The sequence below is a fragment of the Caretta caretta genome, chromosome 2 (assembly GCF_965140235.1).
Source record: "Caretta caretta isolate rCarCar2 chromosome 2, rCarCar1.hap1, whole genome shotgun sequence".
In the NCBI taxonomy this organism is placed as follows: domain Eukaryota; kingdom Metazoa; phylum Chordata; order Testudines; family Cheloniidae; genus Caretta; species Caretta caretta.
Window position 1 is genome coordinate 37,526,877 of NC_134207.1, and position 21,103 is coordinate 37,547,979.

Below are 21,103 nucleotides of genomic sequence, written 5' to 3' on the forward strand. Positions count from 1 at the left end.
TGAGGTGAGGAAGCAGGTTATTCAACTTGGATGAATGCTTGAGAGCTTTCTCCAAGAGATGCTCCCTATAGCTTAATTCTATTGAAAAGGGCTGGGATGATGTGCACTGCAGCCATTTGGATGGACAGGGACAGACTGGTGGTGGATTTAGACCACCTTGTTCCTTTGTAGAGAGCTGCCACAAGGTACAATGAGGTTAGGCTGCTCTGGTGTGTGTATGGAAGGATCTGGTAGACATTTGGACAGCAAGGTCATTGCTTTTTCCTACACCATTGTTTGTACTCGGATGGTCTGACAATATAGGCAGGTCTGGTTACCTCATCTTTTTTTAAAAAAAAGAAAAAGAAAAGAAAAGTTACAGATTAGAGGTATGGAATAACTCCCATATGAGGTGAGATTAAAAAAAACTGGGAATGGTCATTTTAGAAAAGAGACTATTAAATGGGGGGAGGGGAAGGGAATATGATAGAGGTTTATAAAATCATGAATGGTGTGGAGAAAGTGAATAGGGAAGTGTTATTTACCCTTTCACATAACACAAGAACCAGGGGTCACCCAGTGAAATTAATAGACAGCTGGTTTAAAACAAACAGAAGGAAGTACTTCTTCACACAGTGCACAGTCTACCTGTGGAATTCTGCCAGAGAATGCTATGAAGACCAAAAATATAAGTGGGTTCAAAAAATAATTTAGATAAATTCCTGGAGGATAGGTCCATCAATGTCTATTAGCCAAGGTGATCAGGGACGCAACTCCATTCTTCAGGTGTTCCTAACCCTTTTGACTGCGAGAAGCTGGGACTGGATGATGGGATGGATCACTCGATAATTGCCCTGTTCTGTTTATTCCCCCAGTACGGACGTTTTTATGTTCTTATGATTGTCATCAGTGAATGTCTGTTTATATGAAATGTCTTACGACTGCTGAGAAAGCAAGTAGCTGTTGTTGGATGCTGGACTATTTGTCTGGCTTCAGAAAATGTTAATGTGGCCCTTCTGGTCTTGAGGGATGGAGGTTCACTGACTGACCTTTTCAAGGTCAAGAAATGAAACCCTTCTTAATTCCAAAAGTCCAAGTAGAAATAACTATCTGCCTGCCAGGGTTAAGAGCTTTTATTATTTAACTCTAAAATTAATTCCACTAAATCTAGACTGTTGCTGCATTTTTTTGGGTGTATGATAATTTAGAGGCTTTACAAATTCCATAATAGGAGAGGTCATGGCTGAAGAAGCTGGGTGTATTGTATTCTATGATGATTAAGTTTGACATGTTAGCTCTATGTATTTTTTTTATTATGGAATTTGGTGTTCCTACCTTATATTAGACTCATTTGATAATAGGCACTTGTAGAGGAAACACTGTGAATGTCTGTGTATTTAGGGTCCTAAGATTTTTTTGAGTAGTAATTGGGATTAGACTCATAGTATTTCAAATTAGCTCTTAATTTTTATTGTATAGATTTGAAATAGTGACTATTTTTTTGTAGACATCCTTTTATTCATTTTAATATAGATAGTGAAGTTTGACCTCAAAGCTTATTCTATGAAAGCACAGCGACTGTTTCCGGGAGTGAAGAAATTTCTTAATCTCTGAAGCAAATTTGCTGGGCAGCCACTCGGAAATGTGTGTAGTCTTTTTGCTTGGCACCAGAGGGGAAAGGCTGTAGGATCTTTGGAGGGACAGCTTTACCTAATAGCTACACTAGTCTTTTCTAATTCTAGGTAACTAATTTATGGAGTTTGGCTGTTTATTTTAATTGATGCTTTGCTCTTCCCAAGTGTGTGACTAAGGTTTGAATTTCTGGGGTGTGGAAATTTTTTTTGTTTTGGGGTAAGATTTGTCCAGAAAACTTGGTTAGACAAGTGACAGAGCAGTTCCTGTAGGGAAAATTGGCTGCATACATTGGACCACTGTGCTTGATTGTAAACGTGGGTGCATAGGAGGCACATCGGTTTGCACTGGTGAATCTGAAGAGCAGAAATTCAACTTATAAGTAGGACATTTTTTGTTTTGATGTTTATTTGGTGATGGTCTCTCTAGTTGATGTTTTAAGTAGCTGATTATTCACTTAAGACCCTTGTCTCCTCTTATAGAGGATCTTATGTCTCTTCTGGATGCTGACATACATTCTGCTCACCCAAGTGTCATTATTGATGCTGATGCTATGTTTTCAGAAGATATTAGTTACTTTGGTTATCCATCCTTTCGGCGTTCATCACTTTCCAGGCTAGGCTCATCCCGAGGTAATTTTGCATCTTTTTTTTTCTTTGTAATAAGTAGTTTCCTGTGCAAAAAGCTAGTGATAGTACACACTAGTTAGTCTTTGATTTGTGTGCACAAATTGATTAATTGATAAACATTAAGTCTCTAATAGTTTTGATAATATCAATAGTAAAATTTTTGAATATGAACAGGTAAGTTCTGCAAAAATCACAAGAGCGACTTTGAAGTTTGTCTGATGTTAATCATTTTTTTAAAGAAATTTTGCATGAAATTTTTAAAATCACAAATACCTACTAATTATTTTTGAAACCACAAATGCCTACTAATTATCTTCATGTATCTAATTGAGAATGTTAATTCTGATCTAAAAGTAATACTCAAATTTGATATGACATGCAGCATTCTGAAAGCTAGTTTCTTTGGTTTAGGTTGCTCAGTATGCAGTGCTCTTCTAATTTTCTTAACTAGTTAACTTAATAATAAATGAGTGAAGGCAATTTTAAATTTAGGGGAGGGAAATGAGAGGTGGACTGTGCTCTTTTTGAAGCATTTTTGGAAATGGGCTTGTAACTGTCTAAGGTTAATGAACACCTTGAATAGTAGGAAGTCATTACAAATGCTTAGAAAAGTGTATTAAATCTTAATATTTATGGCATAGAATCTGTAGCTTTTTCTTCATAGCTTCTTGAAGATAATTCTACTCAATAGGTGCCCAGAGCATTTTACAAACTGTTAATCCAACCTCTGCCATGATTGCTCATTTAGTACAGCTCTAACCTGTTTCATAATTCTGTTTTCTTCATTAGTATATTAACTGCTGAGCATATAATTGCTTGATACAAATTATCAGTCGAGGGTCAGTATGTTTCCGAATGAGCAGGTTCAATGTTATGTGAACTTTACCTACAGGGCAAGGTGTCATGTTTGACTTATGTAAAAACTTGTTCCTGTTTGTCTAGTATAGCAAAAGACCCAAGATTTTGAGGAATTTATTGAAAGGATGATACAGTAGTGGGACCATTTCATACATGTAATTCCAATTGAATCTTATGAACATAAATGAGGTACTTAATGGGTTAAATGCATTATGTGCATGTACAAATATTCAACATTTGACATAACTCCTTCTAAATCCCTCCTTTTTTTTCCCTTTCCTAAGGTTATTCTATGTAAGACGTTACCACGAATTTTATAATCCTTATTTTCCATGCATAGTTGACTCTTGGAAAGTTAGTTTGATTACCTGATTTAAAAAATTTATCTGCATGAGCGAACTGCAGAGTACTGGCTTTAGACAGTTTGTAGGCCAATTGGAGGGGAAGCATTTTGGTAAGGAACACTTTCCTACAAGGATCCTTTTTAAAACTTGTCTGACTCTTGAAAAGTTTTCATTTGAATACTTAAAAAAACAAAACAGAAAACAACAACAACAAAAACCACACCACCAGATATGCTTTAATGTATTCAATCCAGTCCTGTAAAACGTTGCTTTAAACAAAAGGGGTTGGATTATCAAATTTTTACAAGAGCCTTTTAAAAAGATTGCTTTGTCTTTAACCTTTTCAAGTTCTTATTTTTGGGAAACTTGTTATGAGACTCTCTAATAAATACTCTTTTTTGGCTTGCTTAAATGTATCTAACAGATGTCATAGATTAATTAGATGATCTTGTTATTAGATAAACCATCATAGGGTAAAACTTCAGGGCATATCGTACTATAAAACCTTAAATTACCTTGTTAAATACATTTTGGCTTTTTACCACTCTGAGTAAAAAATGAAGCATTATGCTTTCAGTAGTGCACAAACTACCTGATTTTCTTATTTCTAGAAATAACTTTATTTTTAGTTTCATTCATATGTTATATATGGTAGTAATAAGTACATATGCTTGAAAGGGTTAATATATTGAATGTTGCATGTCAGGATTTTTTTATATATCAGTATTTTAAATTTTTGTGAATAGATTTAACTGCTGTTAGTTGCATCCTGAAGGGTCTTTACTAGAGAGTGGCTTACTTTTATCCCACTGGTGTGACCCAATTGCATACCAGTTCTCCTTCTTCCCTTAGAGAGAGACTCTGAGCTGTTGCGTGAACGTGAGTCCGTTTTACGTTTGCGTGAACGAAGGTGGCTTGATGGAGCCTCATTTGATAATGAAAGGGGCTCTACAAGCAAGGAAGGGGAGCCAAACCTGGATAAGAAGAATACACCTGTTCAAAGCCCAGTCTCGTTAGGGGAAGACTTGCAATGGTGGCCAGATAAGGTACTGAGAATTTTTTGGCTCCTTTATATGCTTAGTACATTGCATGTAACTGATCTTATTTTTCCATAGAAATGTCTGTACTTCTGATTTCCCTGGAAAAATCTTGATTTTTTTTGTAAGTGTGATATTGAAGTAAAATGATTCCTAATGTGCTGCTTTAGTTTTGTTTATATTATTGCTATTCATGCCCTTACAACTGAGGTTCAATTGCCACTTCTTTTCTGACCTATTTCATCTCTGTGGCTGCCACTCATGCGGGCAACAACCAGAGAAATCTCAAAGAACTTAAGCTCTCTCTTCCATTAAACAATTTCCCGTTTCCTGTTGAGTTGCACTTATGCATTGGAGTGAATGGTCATATTCATGTCCAGCTCCTTTAAAAGAGGCTTGTATTTTGATTAGTTCAGTTCTTTCAGTTCTGTTTACATTTATTCTGTTTTGTCATGCTTGGTTATTTAAATAAGTGAAGATCAAGAGCTGCACAAATAGTAATTAAGTATCCATCTGGCCTTGGTAGCTGGACCCGCTTGCACCCCATATTCCATCTCCATGGGAGCCCAGGCTAAAATTTCAGGTATTCGAGTAGATGCAGAGTGTGCATTCCACCTAGGTGTGTGCGTGTCCAGCGCACTGGAGCTGGAGTCTGTTTCTTAGCTGTACCTCTAGACGGGCGGTGCTTGTGGCTATGACCCCTCCCTTGGCAAAATGAGACAGTGCTGTCCTGACCCCCCTCGGTTTCTTCTCAAAGCCCATGGCTGGAGCCAGAGCTTTGTGGTGTTGTAGTCTCACAACCTCTTATTTAGTCTTAGCCTAGTTTATTATATATAGTAAGTTAGCTAGTAGTCAGTAGTTAGTGTTAGTTGATAGTGTCCCTGGTGAAGCTGTTACTGGGGTTAAACACTGTTCTTCGAGTGTAGGTGTGATCCCCACAGTGACTCCGACTTGGTCTCGGTGAAGCGCCCCTTAAAGAGCACTGTTAGATTTGTAAATCATTTAAAAAGAGGACTCAGGTGGCACAGGACCTTTGCCTCAAGAAGCCCCTACTTGAACAGGACATGCGGCCTGATTTGGTACCAAGGCCCTGTTAGGCCAAAGATCAGCCTTGGGCTCGGAGAGCACTCTTGCCCCTCCTTCTAGGGTAGGCGCCTTGCGAGAGAGGTGGAGAAGCTGTTCTCTGTCATCGGCACCAAGGAAGAGGTCTCATAAGACCATTCGGGACTATTCTAGGTTGCAGGGCAACTCCTCCACCTCCCCCAGGAAAAACGTGGACCAGCATGGAATTGGATCTGCCACCAGAATGGCTGGAGTACTTCTGACGCTTCCCTGTTACTGAGTGGGAAGGGCAGAAACCCCATATCGTTGACCCTGGTTCTGGCCTCTGGGTATCCGTTGAGTTCAGTACCAATGAGGAGATACAAGTACCAAATGTGTTGATGCTTTGTACACTTACGACAGCTGCAGACCTCCTCTGCCTTTTGGTCCCAACCTCACTGTTGGTCCAGGACTTTCCCCAGGCTGCCTCACCTATAACCCCTCTAATGGAGTGAGCCGCTGAACCTTCATGTTGGTCAGCACTGCATCCAGACTCTTCCGTCCCCATGGTGGGGATGGAGACAGCACCAGAATTGTGTGGGGGACTTCGTCCCTGCTGCATTTGATGCCACAAGCGCTCCCATAGCGGCTCTCACCACCTTTGACATCAAAAGTATTGGAGCGCTTCCCTACTGTTGTTTGCACTGGGATGTTTTATGCCACGTAGTTGCATCCAAGGGCATCCAAGCGGAATTCCTCCAAGAGAACACGCACAAACTGGTGGACATTTTACAAGTGGTTGCTGAAGGTGGCTCCAGAGAGGAGCTTTTCACCCACGTCGACACCATGTTGCGTTTGCTCGACTCTCTGGGACTCATTTTAAACATCGCAGAGTCAACCTTGGCTCCCACTCAAAAAATTGAGTTCATTGAGGCCCTGTTAGATTCCATGAGGTTGAGAGTGTTGCTGCCGACCGACCGCTTCCAGGCAATTCAATGGCTCTGTGTCAGTCTGCAATATCAGTCTGTCTTCTTCCTTTACCCATTCTCTCGTCTTCCTTGCTCAGCAGTTCTTTTGATATTCTATTTTTGGGCTTCCCACTTCTCTGGTTTATTTGCCCTCTTGCCAAGCTAGCGGTAAAGAGCTTGCAGAGGTTTGTCACTTTCCATGTCTATCTGCTGACCTTGACTACCACTTCCTCCATCCTGGTACTCAGGCTGAACAGTGTGGATACTTGGAAAAACTGTTCATTTTTGAATAAGTGCATTTCAACCCATGCCTGGAATTCTGAAGTACAACCTAAACATGTAACTCTGAATTGTTAAATCAGTGCTTTTGACCCTCTGACTTGTCTTAACAGTAGGATGAAGAAAGTCATGTAGACAAAATATTTAGCAAATTATATAAAATCACTGAGATTCCGTACAGACTTTATATTTATTATTTTATTACTATACATTTAGATTGCAGTAGCACCTGAAGGCCACAACGGGTTGGTGTTCCATTCTATTTAGCTATTCAATCTTTTAATAAACTTGAGTCCCTCCTTCATGGAGCTTGCAGTATAAAAGACAGGACATGACAGATGGATGAGACAAACAAGCAGGCGAAGGTATAGGGAGTGAAGGTAGAGGCTGGGGTATAGGGAGTGAAGGTGACTGGGTAATAAATATAAGGTGTACCCAATTCGTAGCTGTCAGAGGTTGTTGGAAATTTCACAGTGGAATGTTTTTCAGTTAGAGAATGCTAATTCATCTAAATTAGGGACTATTCATTTTTTACAAGAAGCAAGCAGAATTCCAATGGAATCCTATCTGTTTTCCTGCCAGGTTACCCACGTGGCTCCTTGGCAGTCTGACTGATGAGAAACCAGGGCTCATTTACATCTCATCCGTTGGGCTGCCATGAAGCAAGGCCTCCAGGCTTCTTGCTCCTCTAGAGCTCAGAGGTTGGCTGACAGGGAGCCTGGAAGTCCTGAGTGGTATGGCTCCTTGGCAGCCCAGGCTCCCAGATGTCGAGAGTCCACAGCTCCAGGGCAGCCAGCTGATCAGATTGTCCCTGGGCTGGGGACCCCAAGGCTTTCCATTTTGCAGAGAATTTCAAAGTTCTCTTTTTTCATTCCAAACCAGAGAGAAAGCAACTTTCAGAATACCCAAATCCTCCAGTAAATGGAATTATTTTTCTCTGCAGCACTCTGGTAGCTATTCAGTAGCTGTGATAGCAACTTGCCATCTACCTAGCTGTTCTTGGGTTGCTGTTTTCTGTATAAAGAATACTCTAATTCATATTATATCCTCTCATACAATGCTGTATGTGTATACTTCCTAGTTAAATTTGTTACTGAATAATATCTTAATGTATTTTGGTATTATATAAGATGCATTTGTAAAATGAACCTTTAACTAGTAATAATTTACTGCTCACACTTCATATGCATATTCTAGTGAATACTTCACACTCAACTATTGTAAATGTGTTGTTTTTAATACAGTTATCACAAAGATGAAACTTACTTACAATTTTTGAGGAAGCTTACCTTAAGTCAACATAGCATGTAATATTTCATTAATTCAGAGTCATCTTGGAGTGAATATTTGGGCCTCTGTTTATAAATGTAACTATGAAATGGCATCTTTTTTTTTTAAAGCAATTTTTGTAATGATATCAGATAAATAGCTCTTGCAATTTTTTGTTTCACGTGAATGAAGACTATCCATAAACATTTTGGGAAGCCTGAATTAAAAAAACAGATACTGTCAGCAATATGGGTACATTTAAAAGTGCTATTCTTGTCTGATTCTGGGTCTAACCTACATAATATGATGGCCCCTCTAGCCACAGTATGAGTGTGTAAATCCAGAGGGGTGTGTGTGTGTACACACCCCTACCTTGAAGGTCTCTTAACCTTTGGAATATTTATAAATGTTTCATCTACGGTTTACAAATGACATAATTATACCATGTTATGTATGGTTTCCTGTGTGTGTAGGGTACATCACAAAACATGTTTTAGACATTTCTTCCCTAAGGATTTTAAAACATTCATTTGAGGAACAATGCACAAAATTACTGAGGAGTTATGAAAATAAGAGTGTATTGTTGATCAGTGCTCATTTTATACACTTGTGTGTTTATAAACAATTCCTCTGGCAATTTAATGTGCTTGACTGTTCTGGGGGCAAAAAAAAAAAAAAACCTAGTCTTTTTAAACTACTAGAATCTAAATGGATATAGGAGCTCACAACATGGCAGTTGATTTGCAATCAGTATCCAATGAAAGAAATAACCTGATCTCTTGGAAGAATTTTTGGTTTTTCATATAACGGGGGAGATCAGATTATGTGCTGAATCTGTGTTACGTAATAGTATATTACTATACATATGGTATACATCATGTGAAATGCACTTTTTTTATTTGTATTTATGTATTTATAAATATATATAATGCTATAAAGACACAACTTTTAAAGCATATGCAAAAAGGGGGAGTGTGATGGCTTTAATGTCCAGCCTTAACCTCTGACTCCCTCATCCTTATTGTTGTTTGCTCTTTGGGGAGGGGGGGAAAATGCTTTTGAGAAAGAGAGAGAAATCTGAGCTACTCAGTTTGCCTGCTAAAATGGAGCCATTTCTTAATGGAGCTATCTTGAAAATTTTTGGAAGAACTGATTTTCCAGTTGAGGAACTGATTTTAAAACTTTTGTATCTTTAAACTATCAGAACCAATTTAATAACAAAATCAACCTGTCCCCAAAATGCCTCCCCTCTCCCAAAAAAACCCAAACGAAAACCAGTTTGATTTTTAAAACCTTAGTTTTGCAAAACAAGCTAAATTCAAAGAAAATTAATCTTAATTTTAAGTTGGAAGACTATCCTGAACTGAGAAGGTCTTAAATCCCACTGTTTTTTAAATTCTGTCACCCTGTGCATGAAATTGACAAATTAAGGCCCTGATCCTGTAGTCAGATCTGCATAGGCAGGTTTTCTTTACCTGCATGGAGTTCCCGTTCAAGACACTGGGGATCAATGTGGACACAGAAGTCCACCCATATGGCTTTGACTGCGGGTTCTGAGTCCTAAAATGTCTATTACTTTAAAACTGCTGAACTTCTTTCTTCTAATGTCTTGAGCCTTAACCTTGAGCTATGTAAAAGTCAAGTGTGATAATTTCTTGCTTAAAATATTTTGACTTTTAACAAAAAAATTCAGATAAGATAGTGTATCTTGTCCCCTTTCCCTCTCTCCCCAGCCATGCTTGTATAATTTAAAAATAGTCAAACAAATTTTGCTGAAACTTAAAATTAAAATACAAATAAAAATTCTCAGGGATGATACAGAACGTGCAAATTTCAGTCCCAATAAATGGGAGCCTTGACAAACTAAAGAAAATGGGGCTAAACTGGATAAGAGTGTCACCTTTAAGTAATAGCATGTAAAGATGCGCATACTGGGTTGTGGTACTGAGACACTAACAGAATTTAAAATTAAGGGAACACTGACAACTTGGGTGTGTTAATTTATTATCTTAAAAAAATTCTTGATCACCCTTTAAATGATGTATTTTGAATTAAAAAAACAACTTTCAAAATAAATACAGATGCAGAGAAATGTGTAGAAGGGTGAGAGGCTCAGAGGCAATAAGAGCAATAACAAAAATGCTCATGCCTAGCCTTGTTTCCAGTTCCCCTTTTCTGTGTGCGCACATCTGCCTGCTACTTGTTGTCAGTTCAGCTCTCTTCCCATTACTCCTCACCATACTCCAGGAGGGTGTGAAAAAAGACATGTTCAGTCACCAAAAATGTAATTGACTGTACACAAAGGTGCTGTCAAATGTATAATGTAAAAGATTTCAAATATATTTTTCTCAAATCTTGTGGTTATGGTATTTTTAGTAGTCACTGATAACGGTAATGGGTGCAAAAATTTCCACATGGAAATGAGACTTTTCCAAACTGATAAATTCTGCCCCTAATAGGACACTTATCTGTAACATTTAAATATCCTTCCTTTTGTATCTTTAAACCAAAAACCACACTGTCATAAATATTTTGTGGCTGTGAATTGAATTTTTTTAATGTGATTGGCAAATTGTGATATTACTGAACTGAAGGAAAATAACTTCCTGAATAAAAGATCTTGAATATTTCATTATTTGTTTCCGAAAGTATGATCAGCTTCAGGCAACACATTAGATAACTTCTTTTTTTATTACTGAATTTTAAATTCAGTGGAACTCTAATAGTACAGATGACTTGATTAAAATTTCAGTAACCATTGTAAGCTCTGTTTTGCACACTTGACATTTTTTGTTTGTTAAAATCTGCTGTTACTCAAAAAGTTTTAGTATATAGCACTGCCATTTTAGACTTCATCTTTTTCATTTGTAGGATGGAACAAAGTTTATTTCTATTGGAGCTCTGTATTCTGAGCTTGTGGCAGTTAGCAGTAAAGGGGAACTTTATCAGTGGAAATGGAGTGAATCAGAGCCTTATAGAAATGCACAGGTACTGTACATCCTTAAATCTATCTTTAAAATAATTCTGTATGTATGAATTTATAAAATAATAACTTCTTTTATGCTTTCAAAGAATCCTTCATTACATCATCCACGAGCAATGTTTTTGGGGTTAACCAACGAAAAGATAGTGCTCCTTTCTGCAAATAGTATCAGAGCAACTGTAGCCACAGAAAATAACAAGGTATGAGATCCTTTTCTTTGTTGTTGAGTTCATGATAAAACTTTTGGGGTTTTTTCAGCCACTGTTTTGCTCTATGAAGAATAAGTAAACCAAAGTCTGCAGCTATAAGTCAGTAGTACAAATTAATATCATTATAAAGATCATAGTGAATAATTTTTGTTGACAGGTTCAGCTTTCATAATTATCTTCTTTTGTACTGTAGCAATTTAAATCAAAGGCAGTTCTGAGGTCTTTCTGTGAGCAAAGATTAAAATGTGGTCCCAGCCTCCAGGGACTCTTAAGCAATGAAAGCCTGTCCATCTTACCAAATTTCAAAAAACTGTTAATTTTTTACTGCTGCACTGAAATCTCAGGTTAGAGAGGACTAATTCTGGAATGGAGTTGTAGCAAAAAATATTAAGGATTTAAAGATTTTTGAGCTCCAAGTACAGTAAAACAGATTATACAAACAGTAAGTTTGTTTTGACCAATAATAGACGAATCTCAGAAAGTTTAGAGTTAAAATGCGGTTTGGTTAAATATCCAAATTTGCTGAAATGCTTTGACCAGGAGTACCCTTTCAGTTTTTTGGTACTTTCATTTTCTGGCTGAGACCAGAACTGGAAGGGAAAATTTACCAGATTAATCAAAACTTTAAAGGGCCAGTTCTAAGACTGGAGTGAAGAATTGGGCTGATGATACTTTTCCCAAACTGATTCATCCTGAAAAATGTAAAGAGTTTGTTTAGGATGCAGTGTTGTTTTTTTCCGCCTCCCCTTCCTTTTAGGTTGCTACCTGGGTGGATGAAACTTTAAGCTCTGTAGCTTCTAAATTGGAACACACTGCACAGACATACTCAGAGCTGCAGGGAGAACGGATAGTTTCACTACATTGTTGTGCTCTTTATACCTGTGCTCAGCTAGAGAACAACTTGTACTGGTGGTAAGTATATATGGTATTGAATATATTTGTCCAAAAGTATCTGCAAACTCATTATAATGACAAAGCTTCCTTGCAGTTCACATGTTATAGTTCTAGTGATGAAGTTCTGTAACTCTGCTTTCATGGCTTATACTATCCTTGAGGGAAGTATTTGTATTATTGCACGCTATGATTACAAAAGAGGAAAGATATTGTGCCTAAAGCATTGGACCTGGCGGGAATCAAGAGATCTGGGTTTTATTCCTTGCTCTGCCACAAGCTTCCTGTGTGACCTTGAGGAAGTAATTGAAATTATTGGGGTGGTTTTTTTTTGATTGTTTGTTTTTTGTAAAATGGGATATTGTGATACTTTGTGAAGTTAAATTCATTAGTATTCAGATAGGATAGTGATAGAAAAGTTGGTAAAGAAATGATTCTAGAGAAGGCTGTTTTTGCTAATAGTGCTGTGAAACATAGTGAACGTTGTAAAACTGATACCATTATTGTATTGTAGCTGAGGAGCAGCTATATAATACAGTGAGATGCCACTGACTGAGGTGTCAAGGGTCCAGACGTGCCTGTAAAGATGTACTTTCATCGTTGGATTCTGATGACTGACTGCATAGAGTATGAAAGCCTTGCTAAGAGCTACAAAATTTAGGACATTAGACTGAGACTGTGCAATATAGATAATGAAAAAAATTGTCTTGTCAAGTTGGGTTGTCATCTGCAGATCCAGATAATTGAGTTGTTCTTACTGGGAAAATAAATGCTGGTTGGCTGAATGTTCTCCCCCGGTATTACATAGTTTCACAAAGTAGTTTTAATATATTTTGTATCTTTCAGGCCTTTACAAATAATATAGAAAACAAACTTACCTGTGTACACTGTCCTTTTTCTCCCATAGAGCTCTGTGGCTAGAATGTTAGGCAGTCTGATTCATAAACTATATTGTTGGCTTAAATGCATGCTGAAAAATTGGATGAAATAACCTCCCATAAATTGTTAAAACATTTCTATTTGTAAAACTTCACTGAATTTTTAAAATGTCAAGTTTTCTGGACATAAAAAGGTAGAAGTTGATGATGATTTTTCCAAGCATGTAAAAAAATGAAAATACATTTCTAATTACAATGAGTTGACATGCATATCCGTGCCATTTTCAGTGCCCACCTTGTTTTTACCTGTGCTTCACTTAAGAGTTATGCTAAATCTAAACAAGCCTTGCTTACAGTGGCAGGGATCTCCAGTAGCTTTTGTTATAGTGGGATTAAATACTCGCTGACCAGTTACTTGCAAGCACCGAAAATTTGAGATACTAAATATCTTTCTGTTTGGGGTGTTTGCTAAATGTTAACCAGAAGCCAAACAAAATCACAGCCAGATATATGAGGAAGCTGTATTTTACTCCTAATTTTGAAATTTGGGGCAGAGCGGTAGTAGAAATCACAACTTTCTGATTTTTTTTTTTCTCTTGACTGTAAAACCAATGTCATTGCAAACACAGTTCATTCTAGAGCATCACTCAGCATAGCAACCAGTAAACCACAACTTTGTGGGGACCGTAATACTGGAAACTTTTGCATGCCTTCTTACCTTTTTTGAATAATAAGCCCATTGTATTTAAGAGGTTTGTTTGTTATGCTATTTAAAAATTAACTACAAATTGAATTATCCTGCAGGGCCCTTCACTAGTTAGGTATGCTTAACTTCAACATTGATGATCATGTATTTGTCATCAGATTATGGAGACATAAGCGTCTATTAATCATGATGATTCTTTTCCCCAAAAAATCTAAATTGCTGACAGGCATGGTAGAGAGAGCATACTATGCTGTTTATACTGTGGCTAGGCTATGGTAAAAAGGTGTCTTGTATGTAAATCCATATTATCTAAATAAAATTGGCTTAACTCTTTTTGTATCCGTGTATGCACAGTTTACCACCTCTAGCTGTATAGTCTGAGGTTATAACTTGACTTGCTAAAATCAAGGTAAGGGTGTTAGGGTTTTCATTTGAGTTGTAGCTGGATCAGTCTAACTTGACTGGGGGGAGAAAGTATCTAGATAAGGAAAAAATATGATGACTTGGAAATCTCACTTAGGGCATGACCACACCAGGACAAAGTATTTTTAACCGGTGCTTTAAAAAACATACAACCTCCCAACACCACTCTTTTCTCCAGGAAGGAAAAGGCCGGTGAGCTTTGGGAATTGTTGCCAGTCATGGTGAGGACAGCCTCAATATGTTTAGGGACTGATTGCCAAAAAGAGTTGGTATTTGCTAGTTAATTGCTTTTGCATTTCAAGAAAATTGTTTCAAGTTGTACTTGTTACCTGTTTTGCCCTTGGTGCATGTATCCTTGCTGCTATCCAGAGCTGATCCTGGCACTCAGTACAGAGTAGAGCAGTAAGAACCCATATACAAAAAGCTCTTGTGGTGTTTACATAGAGTTATAGTGGGGAGAATATTGTAATTGCTTCTCATCCTCAATCTCTTGAATGGCAGCACATCTTCCATCTGCTGCGTTGTCAGGCTGGTGTGACAATGTAGTATTTTAAAAATATATTTAAATAGCATTACCTTGTTCTTTGTTGAGCTAGATTCAAAATGCCATTATGATCAGATGACTTGAAATTGACCCCTTTTTCCTGAATGCATCTCTGTATAGTGCAAATTATATCTGCATTTAACACTGAAAGTGCTGCAAGTGGTGTTTTTTCCTTGTTTCTTTAGCAGAATTGCAAAGTGAGTTTGATTCTAGATTCTCTGTTGTGGTATAGAAAGCAGGACAAAAAGTTTTAGGTTTTTAAATAGTATGTTGAGTTTTCAGTACAGGCAGTTTAAAAAAATGATTTGTAAAGTGAGCATTTTGATATAAGAGCATTTGAGAGTGAGGTGGAGTGAATATGGGACAGCAAGATGTCACTTTTGCTGAGGGCTTTTGGCAGAGTGGTGTTTTACCATGCCTTCCATTTAAGGGCTTGTCTACACTACCAAGTTTTGTTGACAAAACTTACCTCAACACCCAAAAATCGCCAAAGGGTGTTCATACTTGCTCCCTCTGTCAACAAATCATGTCTACTTTGGGGACACCATCATCGACAGGGTGAGCAATGCACTGTGGGTATGTATCCCACAGTGCAGTGTTGTGGGAAGGAAGAGCTGATCCCCACACATCTTGGGATCCTCTCCAAGTTCTGCCACAGCCCCCTCCAGCTGCGGAAAGCAGCATCATGAGCAGCTCTGTGAGCTCTCAGTGCGGAGGAATGGCAAAGCAGCACAGCAGTCTGACCCCCTCCCTCTGCAGCAGCAGTCTGCCTGCTGCTGTGTTCCTAGTGCCGGGCAGAACACGAGCATTCCAGTTATTTACTCTTTTTGTTTCCCAAATGGAGCAGCACACAGCTACTTCCTGGAGCTTTGAAAGGGGAGGGGCGCATGCTTGCAGGGCAGCAGAGATCAAAACACTGAGCAGAGCAATCAGGGCAGGCATTGTGAGATACTGGCAGAAGCCTCTTTATGGACAAAAAAGGGAGGGGAAAAAACAAGTCTCTCATAGCTGTGGAATTTTTTTGTTACCAAAACTGGGCGTTTTTTGCAACAAAAGTCCCATTGTAGTGTGTACGTTCTTGCTGTTTTGTCACCAAAAGGCAGTTTTTGGCAACAAAACTTGCCAATATAGACAGGCCCAAAGTTGTAGTCTTGAGAAGCTCAAGACTATGAACAGACACTTCTTTTGTAGTTCTTGGTTTAATAATTTTGTTTTCTTTCCTTAGGGGAGTAGTTCCTTTTAGCCAAAGGAAGAAGATGCTAGAAAAGGCCAGAGCAAAAAATAAAAAGCCCAAGTCTAGTGCTGGCATCTCTTCAATGCCAAATATCACAGTTGGCACGCAAGTAAGTACAACCACTGTATTGTGAGCTGTCTTAAGTGTTTTGGAAGGGGGATACTGGTTGTCAAAAACATATCAGGCTCTATTCTCCATTTACACTAAGGCCTTGTCTGTGCACAAAAGTTGTATCACTTTTACTGTAGTTAAAGTGCTGCAATCCCCTACGTGTCAATGCAGCTATGCTGGTATAGCTTATTCCTGTAAATTTAGAGGAATAAGCGGTTACAGTCACAGCTAACTGCACCTCTGACCGCCTGCTGGTATCCCTGAGGGCACGCCACTTAGGTGACGGATAGAGGCCTGAGACCTGTCTCAGGATGGGATCCCATGATCCTTTCTTCCCAGACTGGGGACTCAGGCTGCAGGTTTCTGCAATTTATTGTAATTATCTCACTAGGTCTGACTTTAGTTCAGCACCTGCAGTCCTGTTTCAGGGACAATGACAGGGTTAACTGGTGATCAGTCAGCTCTCTGTTTGTTCAGAATAAAAGCATTACAAAGAAAACATCTTATATACATGCCTGGTGACTGCCTGGTCAGTTAATCTCCCACATAGGGACCCTAGTAGGACTAACGTACTTTAGGCCTTCTCCACAGGGCCTGCCTCTCTTGTTCACAGTCTCATGTTTGTTCTTGGTTTGACTGTGAGTGACTCCTCTGTTCATGGCTGGTATTTTATACCGTTTCAAGTTCTTTGTCTCCCAGGCCTTTTACCAGGTCAAACCAGTATATGCTATTTGCCTTGAGGGAGGTGAGAGCGAAACTTCCACAGATTTGTTACTTGTCTTGTATCACTGGTGAGGATTAGCATCAGTTATCCCTCAGTGACTTCAGTTTTTGCAGAAAACCCTTTAGTTCATCTTTTGAGCCAGGAATACAAATAACATTTAAAATAGATGCAGCTGTTTTTGAATATTCCATGTGCCCATAACATCTGTCACATCTCAATGCAATAGGTAGGACCCTACCAAATTCATTGTCCGTTTTGATAAATTTCAAGGTCATAGGATTTTAAAAAATCTTAAATTTTGTGGTTTCACATATTTAAATCTGCAAGTTTCCAGTGTTGTAACGGTGGGGGTCCTGACCCAAAAGGAGGCTGAGAGGGGCTTGCAAGGCCATTGTTGGGGGTGGGGTTGCGGTATTGCCATCCTTAGTTCTGCACTGCTGCTGGCGGCGACACTGCCTTCAGAGCTGGGCACCCGGCCAGCAGCCACTGAGCTCTGATGGCAGCGCAGAAGTAAGGATGGCAATATTGTGAGCCCCCTACAATAGCCACGTTTCTCAGAAGAGACCAGATTTCACAGTCCCTGACGCGTTTTTCACAGCCATGAATTTGGTAGGCCCCTAGCAGTAGGCTTTGAATATTCAGTGTTTCTAAAGCATCACTTGTCACATTAGCTATACCAGTGTAAGGCACCTTTATACCCCTTAATTCCAGAGAAGGGGTTGTATAGATTTTACTGCTTTGTTTGGATAGAAAGGTGGATTAAAAAAGTAGAAGAGTACAAAATTAACATGGCATACACATTGAATAGATTTAAAAACTGGCAAACTCTGGGTCTTGAGATGTAATTGTAAATAGGGAATCATCGTTGAATGTCTGTTTCTGCGGGGGTCCTACAGGGATCAGTTCTTGGCCCTATGCTATTTAACATTTTTATCAATGATCTGGAAGAAAACATAAAATCATTACTGATAGAGTTTGCAGACAACACACAAATAGGGGGAGTGGACAGGTCACTGGCAGAGAGAGGCGTGGATTATTTGGTAAGCAGAGCACAAGTAATGTGTTTTAATGCGGCTAAATGTAACCGTATACATCTAGGAACAAAGAATGTAAGCCATACTTATAGAATTGGGGACTCTATCCTGGGAAGTAGTGGTTCTGAAAAAGATTTGGGGATCATGGTGGGTAATGAACTAAACATGATCTCTCAATGCAGTTCTGTGGCCACAGGGGAAAATATGATCCTTGGATGTGTAAACTGGAGATTCTCGAGTAGGAGTAAAGAGGTTATTATGCCTTTGTGTGTGTTAGTGGTGCAGCCACTGCTGGAATTGTGTCCAGTTTTGATGTCCATAATTCAAGAAGGATGTTGATAAATGGGAGAGGGTTCAGAGAAAAGTCATGTGAATGATATTAAAGGATTAGAAAACCTGTCTTATAGTGATAGGCTCAAGGAACTCAATATATTTACTAGGGCTGTTGATTAATCGCAGTGAACTCACGCGATTAACTAAAAAAAAATAATTAATTGCGATTAATGGCCGTTTCAATTGCACTGTTAAAAAATAGAATATCAATTGAAATTTCTTAAATATTTTGGATATTTTTCTACATTTTCAAATATTGATTTCAATTACAATACAGAATACAAAGTGTACAATGATCACTTTATATTATTTGTATTAAATATTTACACTGTAAAAACAATAAAGGAAATAGTATTTTTCAATTCACCTCATACACATACCGTAGTGGAAGCTCTTTATTGTGAAAGCGCAAGTTACGAATGTAGATTTTTTTTTTGTTACATAAATGCATTCAAAAACAACAATGTAAAACTTCAGAGCCCTACAAGTCCACTCAATGCTACTTCTTGTTCAGCCACTCGCTAAGACAAATAAGTTTGTTTACATTTAGGGGAGATAATTCTGGCCATTTCTTATTTACAGTGTCACCTAAGAGTGAAAAGAGAAGTTCGCATGACACTTTTGTAGCCAGCATTGCAAGGTACTTACATGCCAGATATGCTAAACATCTGTGTGCCCCTTCATGCTTTGGCCATCATTCCAGAAGACATGCTTCCATGCTGATGACGCTAGTTAAAAAAATAATGCGTTAATTAAATTTGTGACTGAACTCCTTGTGGGAGAATTTTATGTCTCCTGCTCCGTGTTTTACCCGTATTCTGCCATATATTTCATGTTATAGCAGTCTCGGAGGATAACACTTTCACTACAGATTTGACAAAACGCAAAGAAAGTACTAATGTGAGATTTCTAAAGATAGCTACAGCACTCGACCCAAGGTTTAAGAATCTGAAGTGCCTTCCAAAATCTGATTGGGATCTAGAGCATGTTTTCAGAAATTTTAAAAGAGCAGTATTCCGATGTGGAAACTTCAAAACCTGAACCACCAAAAAAGAGAATCAACCTTCTCCTGGTGCATCTGACTCATACGATGAAAATGAACGTGCGTCGGTTTGCGCTGCTTTGGATTGTTACTGAGCAGAACACGTCATCAGCATGGAAGCATGTATTCTGGAATGGTGGTTGAAGCATGAAGGGACATATGGATCTTTAGTGCATCTGGCATGTAAATATCTTGCAACATCAGCTACAACAGTGCCATGCGAACTCCTGCTCTCACTTTGAGGTGACGTAAACAAGAAGTGGGCAGCATTATCTCCTGCAAATGTAAACAAACTTGTTTGTCTGAGTGATTGACTGAACAAAAGTAGGACTGAGTGGACTTGCAGGCTCTAAAGTTTTGCATTGTTTTATTTTTGAATAGTTATTTTTTATACATCTATATTTGTAAGTATCATGAAAGTTGGAGATTGCACTACAGTACTTATATTAAGTGAATTGAAAAATACTTTTATCTTTACAGTGCCAATATTTATAATAAAAAATAAAGCAAGCATTGTACATTTTGTATTCTGTATTGTAATTGAAATCAATGTATTTGAAAATGTGAAAAACATCCAAAAATATTTATATAGTGTTCTATTATTGTTTAACAGCACAATGAATTGAAATTAATTTTTTTAATGCTGGACAGCCCTACCATTTACCTCAACAGAGGGAATGCTAAGGGGTGACTTGATCACAGCCTATAAATACCTACATGGGGAACAAACATTTGATAATGGACTCTTCTTTCTAGCACACAAAGGTATAGTAATGGCGGGATGTTGAAGCGAGACAAATTCAGACTGGAAATAAGTCATACTTTTTAAAGTGAGGGTAATTAGCCTCTGAAACAATTTATCAAGTATCGTAGTGGAATCTCGAACACTGGTGATTTTTAAATCAAGATTGGATTTTTAAAAAAGATATGCTGTAGTTCAAAAATTATTTTGGGGGAAGTTTTATGACCTGTGTCATACAGGAGATCAGCCTAGATGATCACAGTGATCCCTTTTGACCTCGGAAACTGTTTGTTTGTTTTTTAAACCACAATAATTAAGTCAATCCAAAAACTCTGTAGACCAAGCCTAAGGTCCCCTTTATACTGCTCTCTGAAACCCACGTAGGTAGGTGTTGGGATTACCTGCATTTCTTAACAGCTGTGTACAACTCTGTAATAGTGTATTGGAGTCATTGCTACCCAGCTCTGAACAGCAGTTCTTCGAGTGCTTGCTCCTGTCTATTCCATTCTAAGTGTGTGCACACCCATGTGTACAGTCATCGGAGACTTTTGCCTTAGTGGTATCCATAGGGTTAGCTGTGGCGTCCCCTTGAGTGCCATGTTCATGCATCTGTGTATGAGGCACTGCTGACCCTACACCCTCTGTTCCTTCTTACCGCCCATGATGCTTGGTTGGAGTGCCTTGTCTTGCATGGCAAGAATGTTAGTGGTTCTTACAGTCCATTGTTCTGTCTCCTTTGTATTTAGTTGATAGGTACATAGTTAGACCGTTAAGTTGAGTGGTAGAGTAGTAGTTTAGGAGTTAGATTCCCGATTGGGGACTTCACCTCGGAGTGGGGCATGCCTCATTCCGCAGGCTTTAAGCCATGCTCATCGTGCAGCCGGGCGATGCCCATTGGCAACCCCCACAAGTGGTGTTTGAGGGAGTCCCACAGAAAGGATAAGTGAAGGATCTGCAAAAACTTTTGCCCTCAAACTCAAAAAGAGCGGGATATCCACTTGAGGGTCCTCCTCAAGGAGGCTGCGCTTCGTCCTGCCTCAGAGACCGCTCAATCGGACTCCATGCCCGGCACTTTAGCATTGGCATGCAACGCGCTGCCAGCACTGTTCCCCCTAGCGTAGGAGTCTGATGACCTCTTTAACGTCATACCCTCCTCCACCCCGGCCCGGCTCCCGTTGCCCGTCCACCCAGGGGTCCTGAAAATTGCTAAGTC

At 38.8% G+C, this 21,103-nt stretch overlaps 1 protein-coding gene across 1 annotated transcript in view; it reads left to right on the top strand.

The window, feature by feature from the left end:
- The window catches only part of UBR5 (ubiquitin protein ligase E3 component n-recognin 5), a 140,810-nt gene that overhangs the window by 45,251 nt on the left and 74,456 nt on the right, over positions 1-21,103 (top strand). The window contains exons 8-13 of the mRNA XM_048841402.2: positions 2,094-2,243; positions 4,277-4,488; positions 10,908-11,024; positions 11,109-11,219; positions 11,986-12,140; positions 15,896-16,013. Of these exons, the coding sequence (XP_048697359.1) occupies positions 2,094-2,243; positions 4,277-4,488; positions 10,908-11,024; positions 11,109-11,219; positions 11,986-12,140; positions 15,896-16,013 (863 nt within the window). The remainder of the gene's footprint in view (positions 1-2,093; positions 2,244-4,276; positions 4,489-10,907; positions 11,025-11,108; positions 11,220-11,985; positions 12,141-15,895; positions 16,014-21,103) is intronic.